This window comes from Triturus cristatus, chromosome 8 (assembly GCF_964204655.1).
Source record: "Triturus cristatus chromosome 8, aTriCri1.1, whole genome shotgun sequence".
Classification (NCBI taxonomy): domain Eukaryota; kingdom Metazoa; phylum Chordata; class Amphibia; order Caudata; family Salamandridae; genus Triturus; species Triturus cristatus.
Genome location: NC_140591.1, coordinates 583561567 through 583577705, shown reverse-complemented (window position 1 = coordinate 583577705; position 16139 = coordinate 583561567). Strand labels below are relative to the sequence as shown.

At 43.8% G+C, this 16139-nt stretch overlaps 1 protein-coding gene across 1 annotated transcript in view; it reads right to left on the bottom strand.

Moving 5' to 3' along the window:
* BORA (BORA aurora kinase A activator) overlaps positions 1-16139 on the bottom strand; it is a 380772-nt gene that overhangs the window by 42767 nt on the left and 321866 nt on the right. Inside the window, exons 10-11 of the mRNA XM_085621999.1 lie at positions 13289-13878; positions 5835-5966 (exon numbers count right to left, since the gene is read on the bottom strand). Coding sequence (XP_085478125.1) covers positions 5835-5966; positions 13289-13878 — 722 coding nt within the window. The remainder of the gene's footprint in view (positions 1-5834; positions 5967-13288; positions 13879-16139) is intronic.

Here is a 16139-nt window from a genome sequence, read left to right as displayed (position 1 = left end):
CCATACATGTGGACTCGTCGTGATCCGGTGAAAGGCATTTGTTGCACACCGGGTGGACGTCGACATGGGGATATTTCGCATTGCATACAGGGCACCGCTTGAAGGGCGTCCTCGATTCCATCGTCGATGTCGGGTCGATGGTCGGGTATGATGCGAAAAAGTTGGTTTCTGGAAGTTAGTAAACTAACAAATAACTTTCGATATCGATCGGGAACAGTACCGACGCGAACTAAAGGCCTTTTGGCCTGTAAAAAGTTTTTCCTAACTTGAGTCAAGATAAGCACATCCGAACCCAATGGCGGAAAAAAACAATCTGAGGATGGAGAGGATGCCCATGCGCACTGTAGTCCAGGGGAGGAGTCACCTATCCCAGGATACTTCGAAGACTCTTCCAGGACAACAACGTGCAAACATCCGGACCCAACACTAGGCGGCGATCTATGCACAGATATGAATTCAGCAGCCCACATGCCTCGAACAAAAACAAAATCAAATAAACAAAAACCGACGGCTGCTGTTGCAGTTTCTGCAGCAGCCCAAAGTAGAACCTACTAAAAAAAATTGAAAAAAAGCTCTCTTCTGGAAGAGTTTCTCTGCTCTTGGTGCAAGAACATGATCTTCATGTTTTCTGCGCTACAAAAGTAATGTGGAGAACGTGAACAATCACTTGCAGACACTAAAAAGTGTTGCGCTGGATCTTCCTGCCTTGATTCAAAGTGTAGCTTTCTACCTCATGCCATATATAGATGGTATACAAATCAGCACCTCCCTTAATGGCATCACTGAGGCCTAGCAAGACAAATGTAATAATTGCTTACTGCGGTTGCAAGTTGCATTACTGATAACATGTTAAAATTGAATGTACACAAAAAAGGGGTCCTTATTTTTGTTGGTCCATCTACTCTTTGGTCTCCCGTGTGGTGGCCCCTAGAACTGGGATCTGCCCGGACGTCATAAAATCTGCAAGGAATTGGTGTTATTTTGATGAACTCTTTCCTTTACTCATCAGATTAATACTCTCACATAAACGTACTTCTTTTTAAGGATGCATGGTAAAGTGGTGCCATATCCTCTCTCTGGGGCTGCGGCAGACAGTGGTTCAGGCCATTATTCCATCCTGAATGTATTAAGATCCTCTGGCAGTCTATTCAACTCAATCAAAATCTGTGACCAGGCTTTCCCCTCGTACTTCCTCCGAGATGAACAATCTCAGGTCACATGAAGGGACTTCACTGGCTTTCTGTGGCTAAATGTTTTAATTTAAGGCATTGTGCATCTGACACCAAGTACTTCACTCAAGGGCCCATCCATTATTTGTAACAGGATTTCAAATTATGTGCCTGGTAGTAATCTACATTAGTTAAAGCCCCTTGCATAAAAGGAGGTGTGCGTCCTTTAACCCCTCCCCACCCTCAAACTTCATACTCAATCCAAATATCTTCTTTTAAAGAATCTAAAAACGTGGTTATTTTGCTAATATTACTTCTCTCATTTTGAAGAATCCAACATCTGTACCGGATGTGCCGGAAAAAGCAGGAGGTGAAGGAGATCATTCTGTTGTCCCTCTACGCTCTAATTCACTTGTGTATTTCATTCTTTCTACTTTGATACAGAAATTGGGATGCCAATGAGTGGAGAATGAGAAGCTCTCTCTGAAGAAAGGGGCGCAAGAAAGGCAGCTGGCTGATCCAACTCGGAAGTACACTTCTCCCCAAAATAATGTGGCAATAAACCAATGGATTGATTTTTTCAAACCACAATATGCTTCAGCCTTGCAAGAAGGAGAGCACTTACCCCCCCCGGTCATTTATTTTCAAACGCAGGTGTTCACGATTAAAGACATAAACTTAGCATTAGATTGTATAACCAGGGGCCGTGCCCCCGGGATGGACAGAATACCTGCGGATGTATTTTTAACTGATAGATTGTCCTGGTGTCAGTATTTCCAATATCTAGCAAATTCTATCGCTATGGGGGCGCCTGTACCCCCCTCATGGAAAGGGGCTGAAATAATCCCAGTTTTTAAGAAAGGGGACACATCATTACCCAGTAACTATAGACCTATCAGTCTCATAGATTCCGCCCAGAAACTGATAGGTCGATTAGTGCAAAATAGATTACATACCTGGATTGAAGAAAATAACATTCTTTCTCCCTTTCAGGCTGGGTTTAGACCATGCACTAGTTCGGTTGACCAGGTATTTTATTTTTTAGCACTCTATTGGAGGAATGTAAAGCTAACCAATGGGACCCTTTATGCGGTTTTTATAGATTTAAAATCCGCATTTGATTTGGTGCCTCGCTCCAAATTATGGAGGGTTCTCGACGAAGCAGGGATTGCTCCAGAATTACTAACACTACTCGTCCGCTTACATGAAAACAATTATGCACGAATTAGGTGGGGAACGCAGGGGGAGGTTACTGACACATTCCCTGTAGAGCGTGGTGTTCGGCAGGGATGTGTCCTGGCGCCCACGTTGTTCTCCCTGTTTATTAATGGTATTGTAAAACACCTGAGTCGTTCGCCCACAGACGCCCCCGTATTGGCTGGAACCCGCGTACCTGTTCTCATGTTCGCGGATGACACACTGATAGTTTCACGGACACCTAGTGGCCTGCAGAAGGCGCTAAATGCATTCGGTGAGTTTTGTCGAGAACGTGGCCTTGAAATAAACACCTCCAAAACAAAGTTCATGTGCCTAAATAAGAGGAAAAATTTTAGAGGTGTTATCAAATTCAACGACACTCCGTTAGAACAAGTAGAGGCATTTACATATTTAGGGATATCCCTCCAGAGTAACATGAAGTGGACAAACCATATTGATATGGCTGCCCTAAAATTCCATCAGCTAACGGGGGCAATTGTCTCAAAATATAAAACATCCCTGACTAAACCTATCACTCCAGCCTTAGAGATTTATAATATGAAGGCTATCAGTGCCGTATTATATGGTTCAGAATTATGGGGTTTTGGCAACCTGAAACAACTAAGTCTTGCTGAAAACAAGTTCCTACGTTGCCTAACGGGAGTTCCCCGAAGTACCCCAATGATTCCATTAGCCTATGATCTGGGCAGGAAAAGATTTGAGGATTTAGCACGATTGCGCCCACTCCTATATTGGAGACGTATCATGGTCACACCGGAATTGGCCCATTATGCTACAGCCCTAAAAGATATCATTAGGGCCGACCAATTTCATTCTATATCATGGCTTAAAGAAATCAGAGACTTATTAATAAAACTAGATTTGGGGCATCTATGGGATGATTTAAATGGGCTAAAATTTCCTCCCAAGTCTGCACTCAAAAAAATGTACTGGGATATGATTACAACATCTGTTATTATTACTGGCCAGAACACCAATCTAACAGGACGATATCGACATCAAAAGTATTCCATCTTGTGAGGCTTTTTGGGATTATATAGAGAGGCCTTTTGATAGAAAACTGTATTTTCAGTTTCGAATTGGGACCCTCCCTGTTAAAACATTTACACAGAATTGGCTACCCAACGATGATAATTGTTGTCCTCACTGTCGAGATTTGATTGAAGATGCTGGTCATTTACTATTTGTTTGTCCATTATATGTTACTCCACGTCGTAGATGGATAAAACCAGTATGTTTAAATTTGGGAATACGTAGATACAAGGATGCCTTGAGAATACTCGAATCTGATTGCACTCAATATTTGGTCATTGCTGTAGCAAAATTCTTGGGGTGGGCCTGGGTTATACGTTCACGCACCCTAAAAATGTTAGAAGAAGGATAAAGAACATCTGACACCAAGGACATTGTTCTATTTTTAGCATAAATTTGTTTTTAATCGATGTTATCAATTCATCGGAACTATTCGCCAGCATCATGGTTTAATGTATTTTTAAGATTGTATATTGTTTTAATATAGTATTTATATTTATTGTTAGGATGTAAATATGCTTTTATGACAATGCTGTCGAATAAAGCTTTGAATTTGATTTGCTAATATTACTTCTCTCATTTTGAAGAATCCAACATCTGTACCGGATGTGCCGGAAAAAGCAGGAGGTGAAGGAGATCATTCTGTTGTCCCTCTACGCTCTAATTCACTTGTGTATTTCATTCTTTCTACTTTGATACAGAAATTGGGATGCCAATGAGTGGAGAATGAGAAGCTCTCTCTGAAGAAAGGGGCGCAAGAAAGGCAGCTGGCTGATCCAACTCGGAAGTACACTTTTCCTTAGGCTTAGTAGCATGCCAAACACCATGCTAACTGGGATATTATGGAAAAAGTGCACCTCTATGCCCTCAAAATGAACTGGAAAAAATTATACTAGGAACTGTAATCATTTTAAGGATTCCGCCATGAGGCACTGAATGATGGTATGAGTCGGTAAACCAGACCTCCATCACAATATAAATTAGTTTGACATTTGCAACATTAGGATCCAACTGAATGGCAGACCCCTTACTGAATGGCAGAGTCCTGTTCTACAAAACATATTGACTGCAGGAATGTTCTGTGCTACGTTTGATGAATAAGAGTTAGCGCCACCACTTTGCGAGACAGGAGCACTGTCCGAAGCAACCTCTTGACAGTTTGTGCACAACCTAGCACAGAGCCAGCACTGGTAGCCTTCCCATTCTCACGTGTGTGCTCATGGAACCATAGCAGTAACCAAAGTCATTCTCGGTTTCAATGCCCTTGCACCCCTCTCAACAGAAGCTGCCTATTTCCCCCAAATATAACATGATTGCTTTCCCTGATGAACTGGCAGAACAATTTGAAGAGTTGAAGACAGTAACAACCGGTCATACCCTCCTTCACCAACATGGGAATGGTCAGTAATCATGCCTGGTAGATACCTTGGTATTGCGCTTGTGCTGGCCCACAGAACCTCAGGAGTTTCCTCTGGAAACAATTCTTTGAGGACCCACATGATTTGTACCCAGAGAAAGATACTCTTATTCGGTGGACATGTCCAAACGAACAAGTTACTTACCTTCGGAAATGTTTTTTCTGGTGGATACAGTATCTGCCTGTGGATTCGTCACTGTCAAAGGAAGTGTGTTATTTCTTTTGCCTTCCTGTATTATCTTCACACTGTGTGTGTTGGTTTGTATATTATGTACTGTGTATATATTGCTGTAAGTCCGTCCGTGTGCCTCGAAGGCACGAAAAAAAGGGCGGGCCTTCCGAATGTTGCTGGCGCAGGGGATATTCACAAGGTTAGGAATCCACTGGCAGATGTATCCATCAGAACAGACTCCTTTGACACAAGCTTAATCTTATCAGGTGAGAAAATATCTGGGATAGGAACCATGCACAACAATGAAGAAAAACCATTGAGCTTTCTTAGAAGCCTGGACAAATGGAGAATAGTAGAGTTGCAACATGAAATCCACATTAGTGTCACAACAGTGGTACAGAAGAGCACAGACAGGGGGACTGAAGTGGGATTCACACATGCAGTCCACGAGTATGATCTTGTGTGACATAATCGGCTTTAGAGTACATTGTCAATGAATGCAAAAATAACCTTTCATTGGCATTATGAATATGCACATTTTAGTCTGGATTACAAGCGAATTTAGTCCAGAGACTCTGAGCCGCCACAAATTGTGAACCTGCGCGATATAGAGTAAACAGAATTTTGTTTACAACGAGATGCAATGAATAAAATCTTAGTGATCAAGACATGGTACACAGCATTGCAGTAGTCCAGTCACAGCTGCCCACAATGGCAAGGTAGTGCATTTAAAGACTTAACAGTCACATTAATCCTTTCACCGTGAAATTTTTACCACTGGATAAAATCATTGTACAATAACTAACATTTGTGATAGCTTACAGACCTTTGTTTTCAAGTGTCGACTTTTGTTCTGAGGCTCAAAGTTATTCATTTCATGTTCTCTACAGCTGCTTTCGGATCCATTCCCATCCATTATACTTGATGCACATGCCTGTGTATTGTAACCACTGTCCACCTAAAATGAAACAAAATTATGGTTTAAACAGTTTATCACAAAACCAACTTATTACCAAAAGCATTACCGAAAATTGCAAATAATTAGAAACAATCGGATGATTGGCACTGGAGTTGAAGAGAAAAAGGAAGAATAAAGCGTTCCGCTATTGATCTACAACACATTCTCTTTTGTAGCATACTGCGGTTCTTTTATTACTAAAATGCGAGTTACAGGACTGGGCAATGCCATTTGGATAGTGGCTTCTGAAATCTTCTACGGCATAGCATCATGCAGTGAGTGGGGCTTAAGTCCGGTTCCCCTTCGGACTCTTGCCCGGCCAGCCTCTTGGCGGCAGTGGCAGAGAGTGTATATATAGAGGTGAATTCTATCATCAATTTTTCTCTTCACTCAGCAGCTGTCCCTCAAGGGTGGAAGCAGGCTAAGATCTTGCCGCTTCTTAAAAAACCTTCTCTGGAACCCCTCAACCCAGGGAACTATCAGTCCATCTCCCTCCTTCCGGCTATTGCCAAGGTCTGTGAGAAAGTCGTCAATAGACAACTTACAGAATATGGTGAGACTGAGGCTCTTCTCCATCCAGCTCAATCAGGGTTTAGAGCCTCTCAGAGCACTGAGACTGTCCTGGTTGAGGTGGTGGAGGATATCCGGGAGTGCCTCGATGCCGGCGGGAGGGCAGCACTAATTTTGCTGGACCGCTCGGCGGCGTTCAAAACGGTACCACACGCTCTTCTCCTAGCCCGACTAGCAGAGATTGGTGTCGGGAGCTGTGTGGGGCTGGCTTAGGTCTTTCATGGAGGCACGGGTTGAGCAGATTTGGCTCCCTCCTTTCTCCTCCTCCCCTCAGCTGGTAACCACTGGAGTTCCACAGGGTTCCTCCCTTAGCCCTCTCCTCTTTAACATTTATGTTACGCCATTGATATATCTGGCAGAGGAGCTAGGGGCTAAGGTGATAGCCTATGCGGACGATACCCAGTTGTTGTTTACCTGGGACAAAACATCTGATTCCGTCTCAGCGGCGCAACAGTGCCTAGTTTCCATCTTTAAATGGTTGGCGGATGCACAGCTTAAGAGTAATGAACAAAAATCTGAGATTCTGCTTTTTGGTAAGTTCCCTGCTGACTTCCAAAAGCAGCTGTAGCCACCCGACTCTCTATTGCCCCTCTCCTCAGGACAGCCCGCCAAAAACCGAGGCGTGTGGTTCGATGAGTCTTTTTCCACACATATTAAGAAACTGGCCTGTTGCTGTTTCGGCCTTCTTAAGACTTAGGAACTTTTTTCCACTCCTCCCGCAGGCGGCTCGAGAAACAGTTTTGTGTGCTTTGATGTTGTCACGCTTAGATTATGCCAACGCCCTCTATGCTAGCGACCCTGGCTACCTGCTTAATAAGTTTCAGGTAGTTCAGAATATGGCGGCCAGATTGCTTCTGGGCATCCCGGCAAGGAATAGTGAGGCTTTGCAATTGCGCTCCCTTCATTGGCTGCCTGTGATGGACAGGGTCAAGTTTAAATCTTTGATTCTGGCTCATCGTGCTCTCCACGGCTATGGCCCCCTATATCTGCAGAGGCGCTTTTCTTTATGTTCCCACGCGTGCCCTTCGTTCCTGGTCTTCGTTTTGCTCGGGTTCCACTCTTCAAGTTTCAGAGGCTAGGGGGTTGCTCTCTTGTGGTGAAGGCAAGTCTGGCCTGGAATGCCCTCCCCCTTGCCCTGCAGTCCATCCAGGACCCAGCTGTGTTTAAAAGGAAACTTAAAACTCACTTCTTTGACTGATAGCTTCTGCTTGCACCCCTCTAGCATCGCGCTGAGACACTCTCGAGCATCCGAGCGCATTAAAAATGGATATAACATAACATGTAGACTTGTACACATCGAAAACTGATTTTAAAAACATAAAACTAATCTAAATATCTGTGAAGACCGCTTAGGCAAAGCAACTGCTTTTTGACTCTCACAAAAGTTGCTGGGCAGCAAACATGCTTGGTGAAAGACCGGGAAAGGACAAGAGCTGCAGCATCTAGCAAGTTAAAAACATGCTCATATGTGATAACCTGCAAGTGAAGTAAACCATGAGCAGGTAGGCTTCACCGGATATGCTTTTTACTCAGATTTCCTAAACATACAAAAAATATTTTGAAGACGCTTTAGACATTTTAGAACTTTACTCCGCAAGTGACTTTAACATTAATGAATGAATGGTCATAACTGTTCACTGCAGACATTTACAAAACGCACTGGTCAAAGCAATACACATTGCAGACATTAACAAGTCAATGCTGGCTGCACTACAAATACACAAATTGTGATTATTAAACAGTGAAAGGAATCAACAAGAGTTAATCCAACAACAAAGAACGGGTTCACATTCGTGGGCAATGGAAAGAGGCATATATTAGAAGATGAAAGTTGTGTTAGGAGCGAAGATTCTTACTGATAAAATAATCGTAACTGAAAGCAAGGTTATAGTTACGTTAATGGATGCTCCGTTATTCAGTCTATACTGGCTCCCATTTCACAAACTGTGGGTACCACAAGCACTTATTGGTGGGAACAGAAGCCGCTTTGCAAACTAGTAACATTTTAGAGCTTTGCACGATCAGTACCATGTGTATACGAGGACACAAATAGCCATGTACCCTTGCCTTGCATGAGTGCACCATTTAGCAAGTTCCCTTTTATGTAATGATTTTTCCCCAATAGGAAAAAATGTAAGTGTGAATGTGTTGGGAATACGAGAGATCCTTTGGAATATACTAGAGAAGTCATAAGCTTATTCTTAACCTGCGAACTGTGCTCCATTTATGATGAAGCATCAAGAGCAGTGGTTGGAGAATGCAACTGTGGACTCGGATGGATTAGAGTGGGGTCGATTGGAGCGAGTGAATTGGAGTGTGGTGGTTTCAATTGGAATGGTGTAGGTTGGATTGGAGTCAGTGGATTAGTGTGGGGTGGATTGTAGTGTGTGGGGTGGATTGTAGTGTGTGGGGTGGATTGTATTGGTGTGGGGTGGACTGAATTGGTGTGGGGTGGATTGGGTTTTAGGCTTGTGATTGTATTGGTGTAGGGGGACTGTATTGGTGTGGGGTGGTGAAGTGGGGTGGATTAGGGAGAGGAGTGGATTGGGGATGGCAGTGGATTGGAATGGATTGGGGGGTCGGATGGGCTGGGTAGTGGGGGGGTTGGAGTGTGCTGGATTGGTGTGCGGTGGACTGGATTGACGCGCTGGACTGGATTGACGCGCTGGACTGGATTGAGTGGGGTGGAGTAGATTGAGGTTGATTGGTGTGAGGTGGGTGGACTGCAGTGGGGTTGATTGGAGTTGGGAGGATCAGAGTGAGCTGGACTGAATTGGAGGGGGGGCGTACTGCACAATTATGTGATAAATAATACATTCAGAAATTACACATAAAGAAGGAAACCATTATGCTGAGCAAAATTTAGAACAAAATAGTCATTTTTTGAGAACAGCACCCATAACCATATACAAAAAATTAGTCTGCAAATGTGAGATAAGACGACTTGGGAAACTTAAAGAAACTATAGAAAATGAAACTGCAGTTTTGATTGTCCTGCTGGGCACATTTTTGCCTATCACACTGATCTTCAAAAATAATTTGCGGAACGACCTTGAAAATGTTGATTCAGCTCAGTGGCTTGTCAATAATGGTGGCAGGCAGCTAAAAGGGAGTTCACTTCTCCTGAACCCTGGGTTAAGTAGGGTCCTGTTCCCATTCTCTGCATTATACATGGGTTCACACACTCGAGTATGCTGCCTTCTGTTTGCAGTGCACTAGAAGTTAAAAAGAACAAAATAGTACCTCAATCACATCCAGAGCAGCGATGGGCACTGATTAAGTGGAAACAATCAGTGCTTGGACCCTGCTCCACAGAAAGGAACAGAAATGTTGATTGGCCTGCAGTGACCAATTACGAGGCTGTAAAGAAGAATTCCACGCAAGCCAACAAATGGTAAGCAATGGTGGGCTTCAAACCTTTTTGTAAATAGTGCCTCGCAAGCACTAGCGCATGCTTTCGCAGGCTCGATCCTGATAAAAACGGGTGGGAAGCATGCAATGGAATAGCTGTGTGTAGAGTGATGAGTAACACTGAGTGCATGCTATGTTATTTTACCTGGATTTGTAGAGCATGACTTCTCACCCAAAAGGGTAGCCACCTGCTGGAGCAGGTGTGTAGGTGCGTCTGTGTGTGGGGGAGAACCACGGCCTCCGGTTCTGTATTTACAGATTCAGGGAGAGGGGGGTGAGGCAGAGGGCAGGTGTTTGTTGGGTTGCTGTTCATGCAGGCGGCTGTTTACGTATGTAGTTCCTATGTTGTGCAGAACCCTGTGTGTGTGTGTGAGAAGTTTGAATTGGCAGCGCTTGTGCATTGGTAGCCAGTGAAGCTCTTGGAGGTGTGGTGTGATGTGGTTGCAACGAGGGAGGTCTAGGATGAGTCTAGTTGCAGCGTTCTGGATAGCCTGAAGTCAGTGGACAATGTGTTTGAAGAGTCAGGCAGAGCGTGTTGCGATAGTCTAGTCTGCTGGTCATGAGGGCTTGAGTGACTATGCCTCTGGGGTTCCTGAGAATCCATTTGAAGATTCTTCCAAACATGCGGAGTAAGTGGAAGCAGAAAGAGCTGACTGAGTTTACCTGAGCTGCCATGATGAATTTGCCATCTAATAGGATTCCCTGGTTTCTTGCATTTTTGGTAGGAATTGGAGGGGGCAAACTCTGGTGGCCACCAGGTGGGGTCTCGGAAGGAGTTTCTGTTGCAGAAGATTAGCACTTCCATCAGTTTGCATCCACTCTGCTAATCATGCATTTGTTGAAGTTGGTTCTGGATTTGTTGGACATTGATGAATTGGATTTCATCAGCATAAGAGATGATGGAGATGCCCTGTGTTCTGATGTCGACGAGTGAGGTTTTGTAAATGTTGAACAGGGCTGGGCTGAGAGATGAGCTGCGTAGAACTCCACAGATCAGGTACTTGGGTTCTGATGTATAGGGTGCATCTCACTATGTTCTTCCTGTGAGGAAGGAGCATATCCATTTGAGGGCTGGTTCCTCAAGGCCTTTTTGTGTAGTCTTTTGACGAGTCTTGAGTGTGACATGGTGTTGAATGCAGCTGTGAGGTCAAGTAGGATAAGGGCATGGGTTTCTCTTAGTTCCAGTAGGGTGTGAATCTAATTTGTGGCAGCTCTGTGCTGTGGTTGCTTTGAAAACTGTACTAGGTGTGGTAGAGTAGGTTATGAAGTTCCAGGTGATCAGTGAGTTTTTGGTTGATTTTTTTTTCTGTCACTTTACCCAGGTATGGGAATAGAGAGAGGGAGCAGAAGTTGCTCAGTTCACTGGGGTTGGCTGAAGGCTTCTTGAGGAGGGCTGTGACTGCTGTGCGTTTCCAGTCTTCTGCGAAGGTGGCAGTTTTGATTGCGGTATTAATGTGGGTGAGGTTTTTGCTGATAAGGGGCCCTTCCATGTTGTAGATGTAGTTGCCCGGGAGTGACTGTTTTTATGACTGCAGTGGTGTCTTCCTCTGTGAATTTTCTTCATTTGGTTAGGTGGTTGCCTTGGTTGTTGATGAGCAGGTTGGTGAAGTCTATTGTAGATCTTTTTGATTTTACTATGAAAGAAGTTGGAGAAGTTGCAGCAGAGCTCCTGGAAGGGATTGAGTTGGCTGTGGTCTCTGGGGTAGAGAACTCCTTGATGGAAAAGATCAGCAGACCCAAGGGAGTTTGTGCGCACTTGCTAGGTCTGCAGACAAAAAAGGGCCCGTAAACCCAAAGTTAACAATAAAAAGAGGCCAAGTCTTCGTTATGCTACCCAAAGGCCATGCATGGTGGGGTGTGGCGGTTTGGGTGCAATAACTGCTAACGTAGTATATTATCAAAAAAATCATCATTTAAAAAACAAACCATTAATGAGCAGTCATGAGCATCATCTTTCGTGTGCGAGTTCTGGATAGCAGAGCTAATCACAACTTGTAAATTTTAGTGGTTGAAGTGTCAATTCGTACCCATAACAGTACATCAAATCTGTTTTAAGTGAATATACAACTATAATATATATATGTATGAATTCATTTTACATTACAGTGTTGCAAATCCAACTCTGTAGTGATGGTTCAGCAGCACTAAATTGCTCAAAGGATTTACTCCAAACTTGGCATAAAAGTAGAATTTCACTCAAAGTTATTTGTGATGTGATGTACATCCACCCCGAAGTTTGAGAGATGTTAGTTTTTTAAAAACGTATTGGGAGGGCATCAAAGAGTTTGAATTTCGAGCCATCGTGGCCGTTAAACTTGCAAGCTGGAAACTCACGGGTTTAGCACAATGGAAAGATGTAGACATTAAAAAAGTGAGACTTAATGAGCTGATCTAGGCAAAGGGATAGGGGTGGGGTAAGGCGGGTAAGTAGAGGCGTGGAAAATGTGCACAAAGAAATGTGAAAAGAAGCAGCATTCAGTTGCTGATAAACATACTATTTGTACAAAATTCGTGAGCATGTAGTGGCCATTTTGTATTGGGAAAACAAAATCATGTTCCTGACCGTGTATGTTTAAGTAGATTTTCAGGTTTTGCAAAGAAAAAAGTAAACATACATGCCATGCATCCAACCCACATAAAATACATCGAAGGGCCGGCAAACTGGAGCTGCCTGCACAAATGACAGCCCTACGTACAACAGTTAATGTTGCTTTAAAAAGTAACATTACGGTTCATATGCTGCTTTTGATGGAGGGATTCACATATCCTTTGTGTGAGAATAGTATTAGACAACGCCCTTAGTTATATACGCCGCTGCTCTTAAAGATTCCATAATTACGCTTCTTAGGGCACTTGTTACTGTATTTATAGTGTACACTTCCATAGCTCTAGGATTGAACTGCTAGCGATGCACAGATGCAGAGTCAGTACAGCCTGAGGATATAACCAGGTCTAGAGCAGTTTTCCAAACCTCTACAAGATGACGCAGCAGGCATATATAAATGAAGGGAGTCTCACAGAACTCCCTGTCCACCATGAATACAGTTCTTGTAAGGGGTTCGTGCAGCTGGACCAAGCGAATTTCGGCGCTCTGAGAGGAATATACTAAGCAAAGTTGGTTGTCCTAAGAAGCGACTTATGATAAAATATACATGATGGTCAGACTCTGAATCTACTCATCGGAGACAGTGCAAGGACCCTCTAACCGAGGCATTCAAACCCTTTGGAGCTGCCTTCTCTATACACCCCTTTTTGAAAAGCTTTTTAAAAATGTATTTATAAGCTTCTTTACTAAGCGCACAAGTAACAGTTAATGAATCTAAGAATGAAGCAAAAATTACCTGAATGCTGCTGCTTTCACAAGGAATAACACTGCTTTCTGCTAGTGGTGATAGGCACATATGGGATGATTCAGCACTCAACCGAGTCCCAGTCATAAAGCTTGGCATGCAGTCGCTTCCAGCTGTCTCCTTAACCCAAATAGCATCTTCCTCGATCTCGCCTTGGTCAACCATGTCCACAGTGGTGTTATCCTTCAATCCATCAATGTTCTCTAGTGATACAGAACCATGTTTACAATCATCGAACTGCACTTCTGCGCCAAACTGGGTTTCCATCCCCTGCTGTCCCTGACAATTAAAATCGTTTTCATTATGCAACTGCTGCACGTCTGCTCCAGGACCAGGCGACCCAGGCTGTCCAGGTGAAGAGTTCTCCTTATCTGCTTCTTCATGATAGCAAAGTGCTGCAGGCACGCGGATATTAGTGCGATACTTTACAGATCCGCGACACGCGATAGGTCTAACCGGGAAAAAGCTTTTAATTGGAGAACAACCATGAATGAAAGGACTTCCAGAATGTGAACTCGAACTGCAGCTGGACGCAGAAAAAACCTCAGGGGAAGTAAAAGTCAGCTTTCTCTGCTCTGTGCCTTAAAACAAATTAAAAAAAAAAAAGAACAAATTAAACACATTTTACACAATGGAAAGGTTAGCATCAGAAATAATAATCTATACATTCACAGGCAGAGAAGTACCGCTATATAGCACTTCAATTACTTTCTCCCGTAGTCTGCTATCCACACTGTTCTTAATAAAAACCTAATATAACGTTTTAGCAGTTCTGTTTAAACAATGTAGAAATTAACAGGAACTTTCCCACAAGAAATTGTATGCACTCAGTAACCCCACCTCTGGAATTTTCTCTAGCCATCCCTCAAAATCATACCTGGCGATATGAGAGATCTATTCTTATGAAGACTGAGAAAATGGTGTTCTGTTGCAGTATCCCCCTACTGTTTGCCTGGCTTTTGTTACAACTTATACTGTAGGATACCGGGTCCCTACTGTCTAGGTTTCCATTACCGTTTTCTTTCCCTAAAAACATGTCCACAACTGGTACTTCTGCCCCAGTAAGTGGTACCCTGGGTAACAAGGGCCTGGAGGCTGAAGAGGGTCCCCTGGGACCCCCTCACTAGGACCATCCACTGCCCCTTCACCTGGCATGCCCCTGTGAGGTGAAAAAATAACTAAGCCGACATAGCTCACTGGCTACGATATAGGAAAGTCACCCCTCTAGCTGGTCTTCCCAACCCTAAGACAGGGTGCACTATATCCCAGGTGTGGACATATCTGCCCCTTCAGTATTAGGGCCTATTCCCTAATATTGTAAGTGCCAGGGAAGCCATAGAGAGTATATGGGCTGGGAACGTGACAACTCTAGTTCCACAGCACTGTGATGGCTTCATTGAGGTAAACAGGCCTCACAACGAAGCAGTCATCCCGCCTGCAATTAAAATGCGGTCGTTACAACAAGTGCGTTGTAATAACGCAAACCATTACCCCGCAAGTCGAAACGACTTGCGGAGGAGGGAGAAGGTGTTGGATTTAAAATCCAACACCTTCCTTCCCTACTGTCCGCACAGACTGGAGTTGGAATGCAAATTATACTATTCCAACATCCAACACCCCCCTCCGCAAGTCGTTGTTCCGACTTACGGGGTAATGGTATGCATTGTTACAATGGGGTCGTTGTAACAACCGTGTTGTAATTGCATGCAGGGTGACGGCATGCGTGAAAAGGCGGCATATTCCTTCACTGAACCCAGGAGTGTTTGGTACCAAACAGCTCCTGGTAATACATTCACAGTCTCCGGGCCCCAGCACGTCACCAGCAATCCAAGTCGGCCTCGCCCAAACGCGGCTTTACACAACAGCAGCAGGTCTTAGCCAGCTGTGTGTCAGTGTCAGGTTCCACGTACTCATCACCTCAGCAGCAGGGTAGGCTGCAACAGGTCACGTCAGGCCCCCGGGAACAGTCCTTTTAAGAAAGCGCCCTGCGGCACGACAGGAGGATAGTACAGGATATTGGAAACAGCCGAAGGAGCTTGTCTAATTGGCGGCCAGTAAGCTACGCCCCCCCCACACCAATATTTCGTTTTAGGCAGAGACAAGCCACATCCACTAAGCTCCTCTGTTCCCCTAACTCCCTGTTGCAGCTCCTGAGTTTGCCTTAATTAATCTTTACAGCCTCCCCAACCCCTTTCTATCCAGATCACACAATTCCACCACACAAATTCACTCCACACAATTTCGCAACTAACGATTCCAATCCAACCCGCAGAATTCCACTCAAACACAAACATTCACTCCACTCCAAACCAAAACACATGAGTTAAAGACATTGTCATTTACAATGCCAATAACTAACTCTCGCAAAATGCAAAACCTATTGGCATGGCCATCGCTAGGTATTAATTGGTTTAAGAATATTATGTGCTGTCTTCTTGACTTTAAAATTTTTAGCACTGCTTGAACTGGACATCTATTGCTGGAATTTTATTTTGCTTGTTCCATAGTACAAGGGGTTTAGCAAAGTTTTACTGAGACTTCTGATAAGAGTCCACAACTGACAGGAAATGACCGCCTAACATCATGTGAGTGACACATAACTTTACAGAACAGTCTACGCATCCACTAAAAAAGAAAAATACCTTCTTGAAAGACTTTTCAGCACAGGCTAAACATTACTGACCTTATTTTGTATTTAGTCTCTCCCTCAGCCCAGAACAGTCATTAATATAGGATAGGAAAAAAAACTGAAAAGATAAAAAGGTTTGAATATTGTAGCGCACACCCGTTTGTTGATTTGCAACCACATTCATTAAACTTTAAAGAAAGAAAAAAGTGAGGC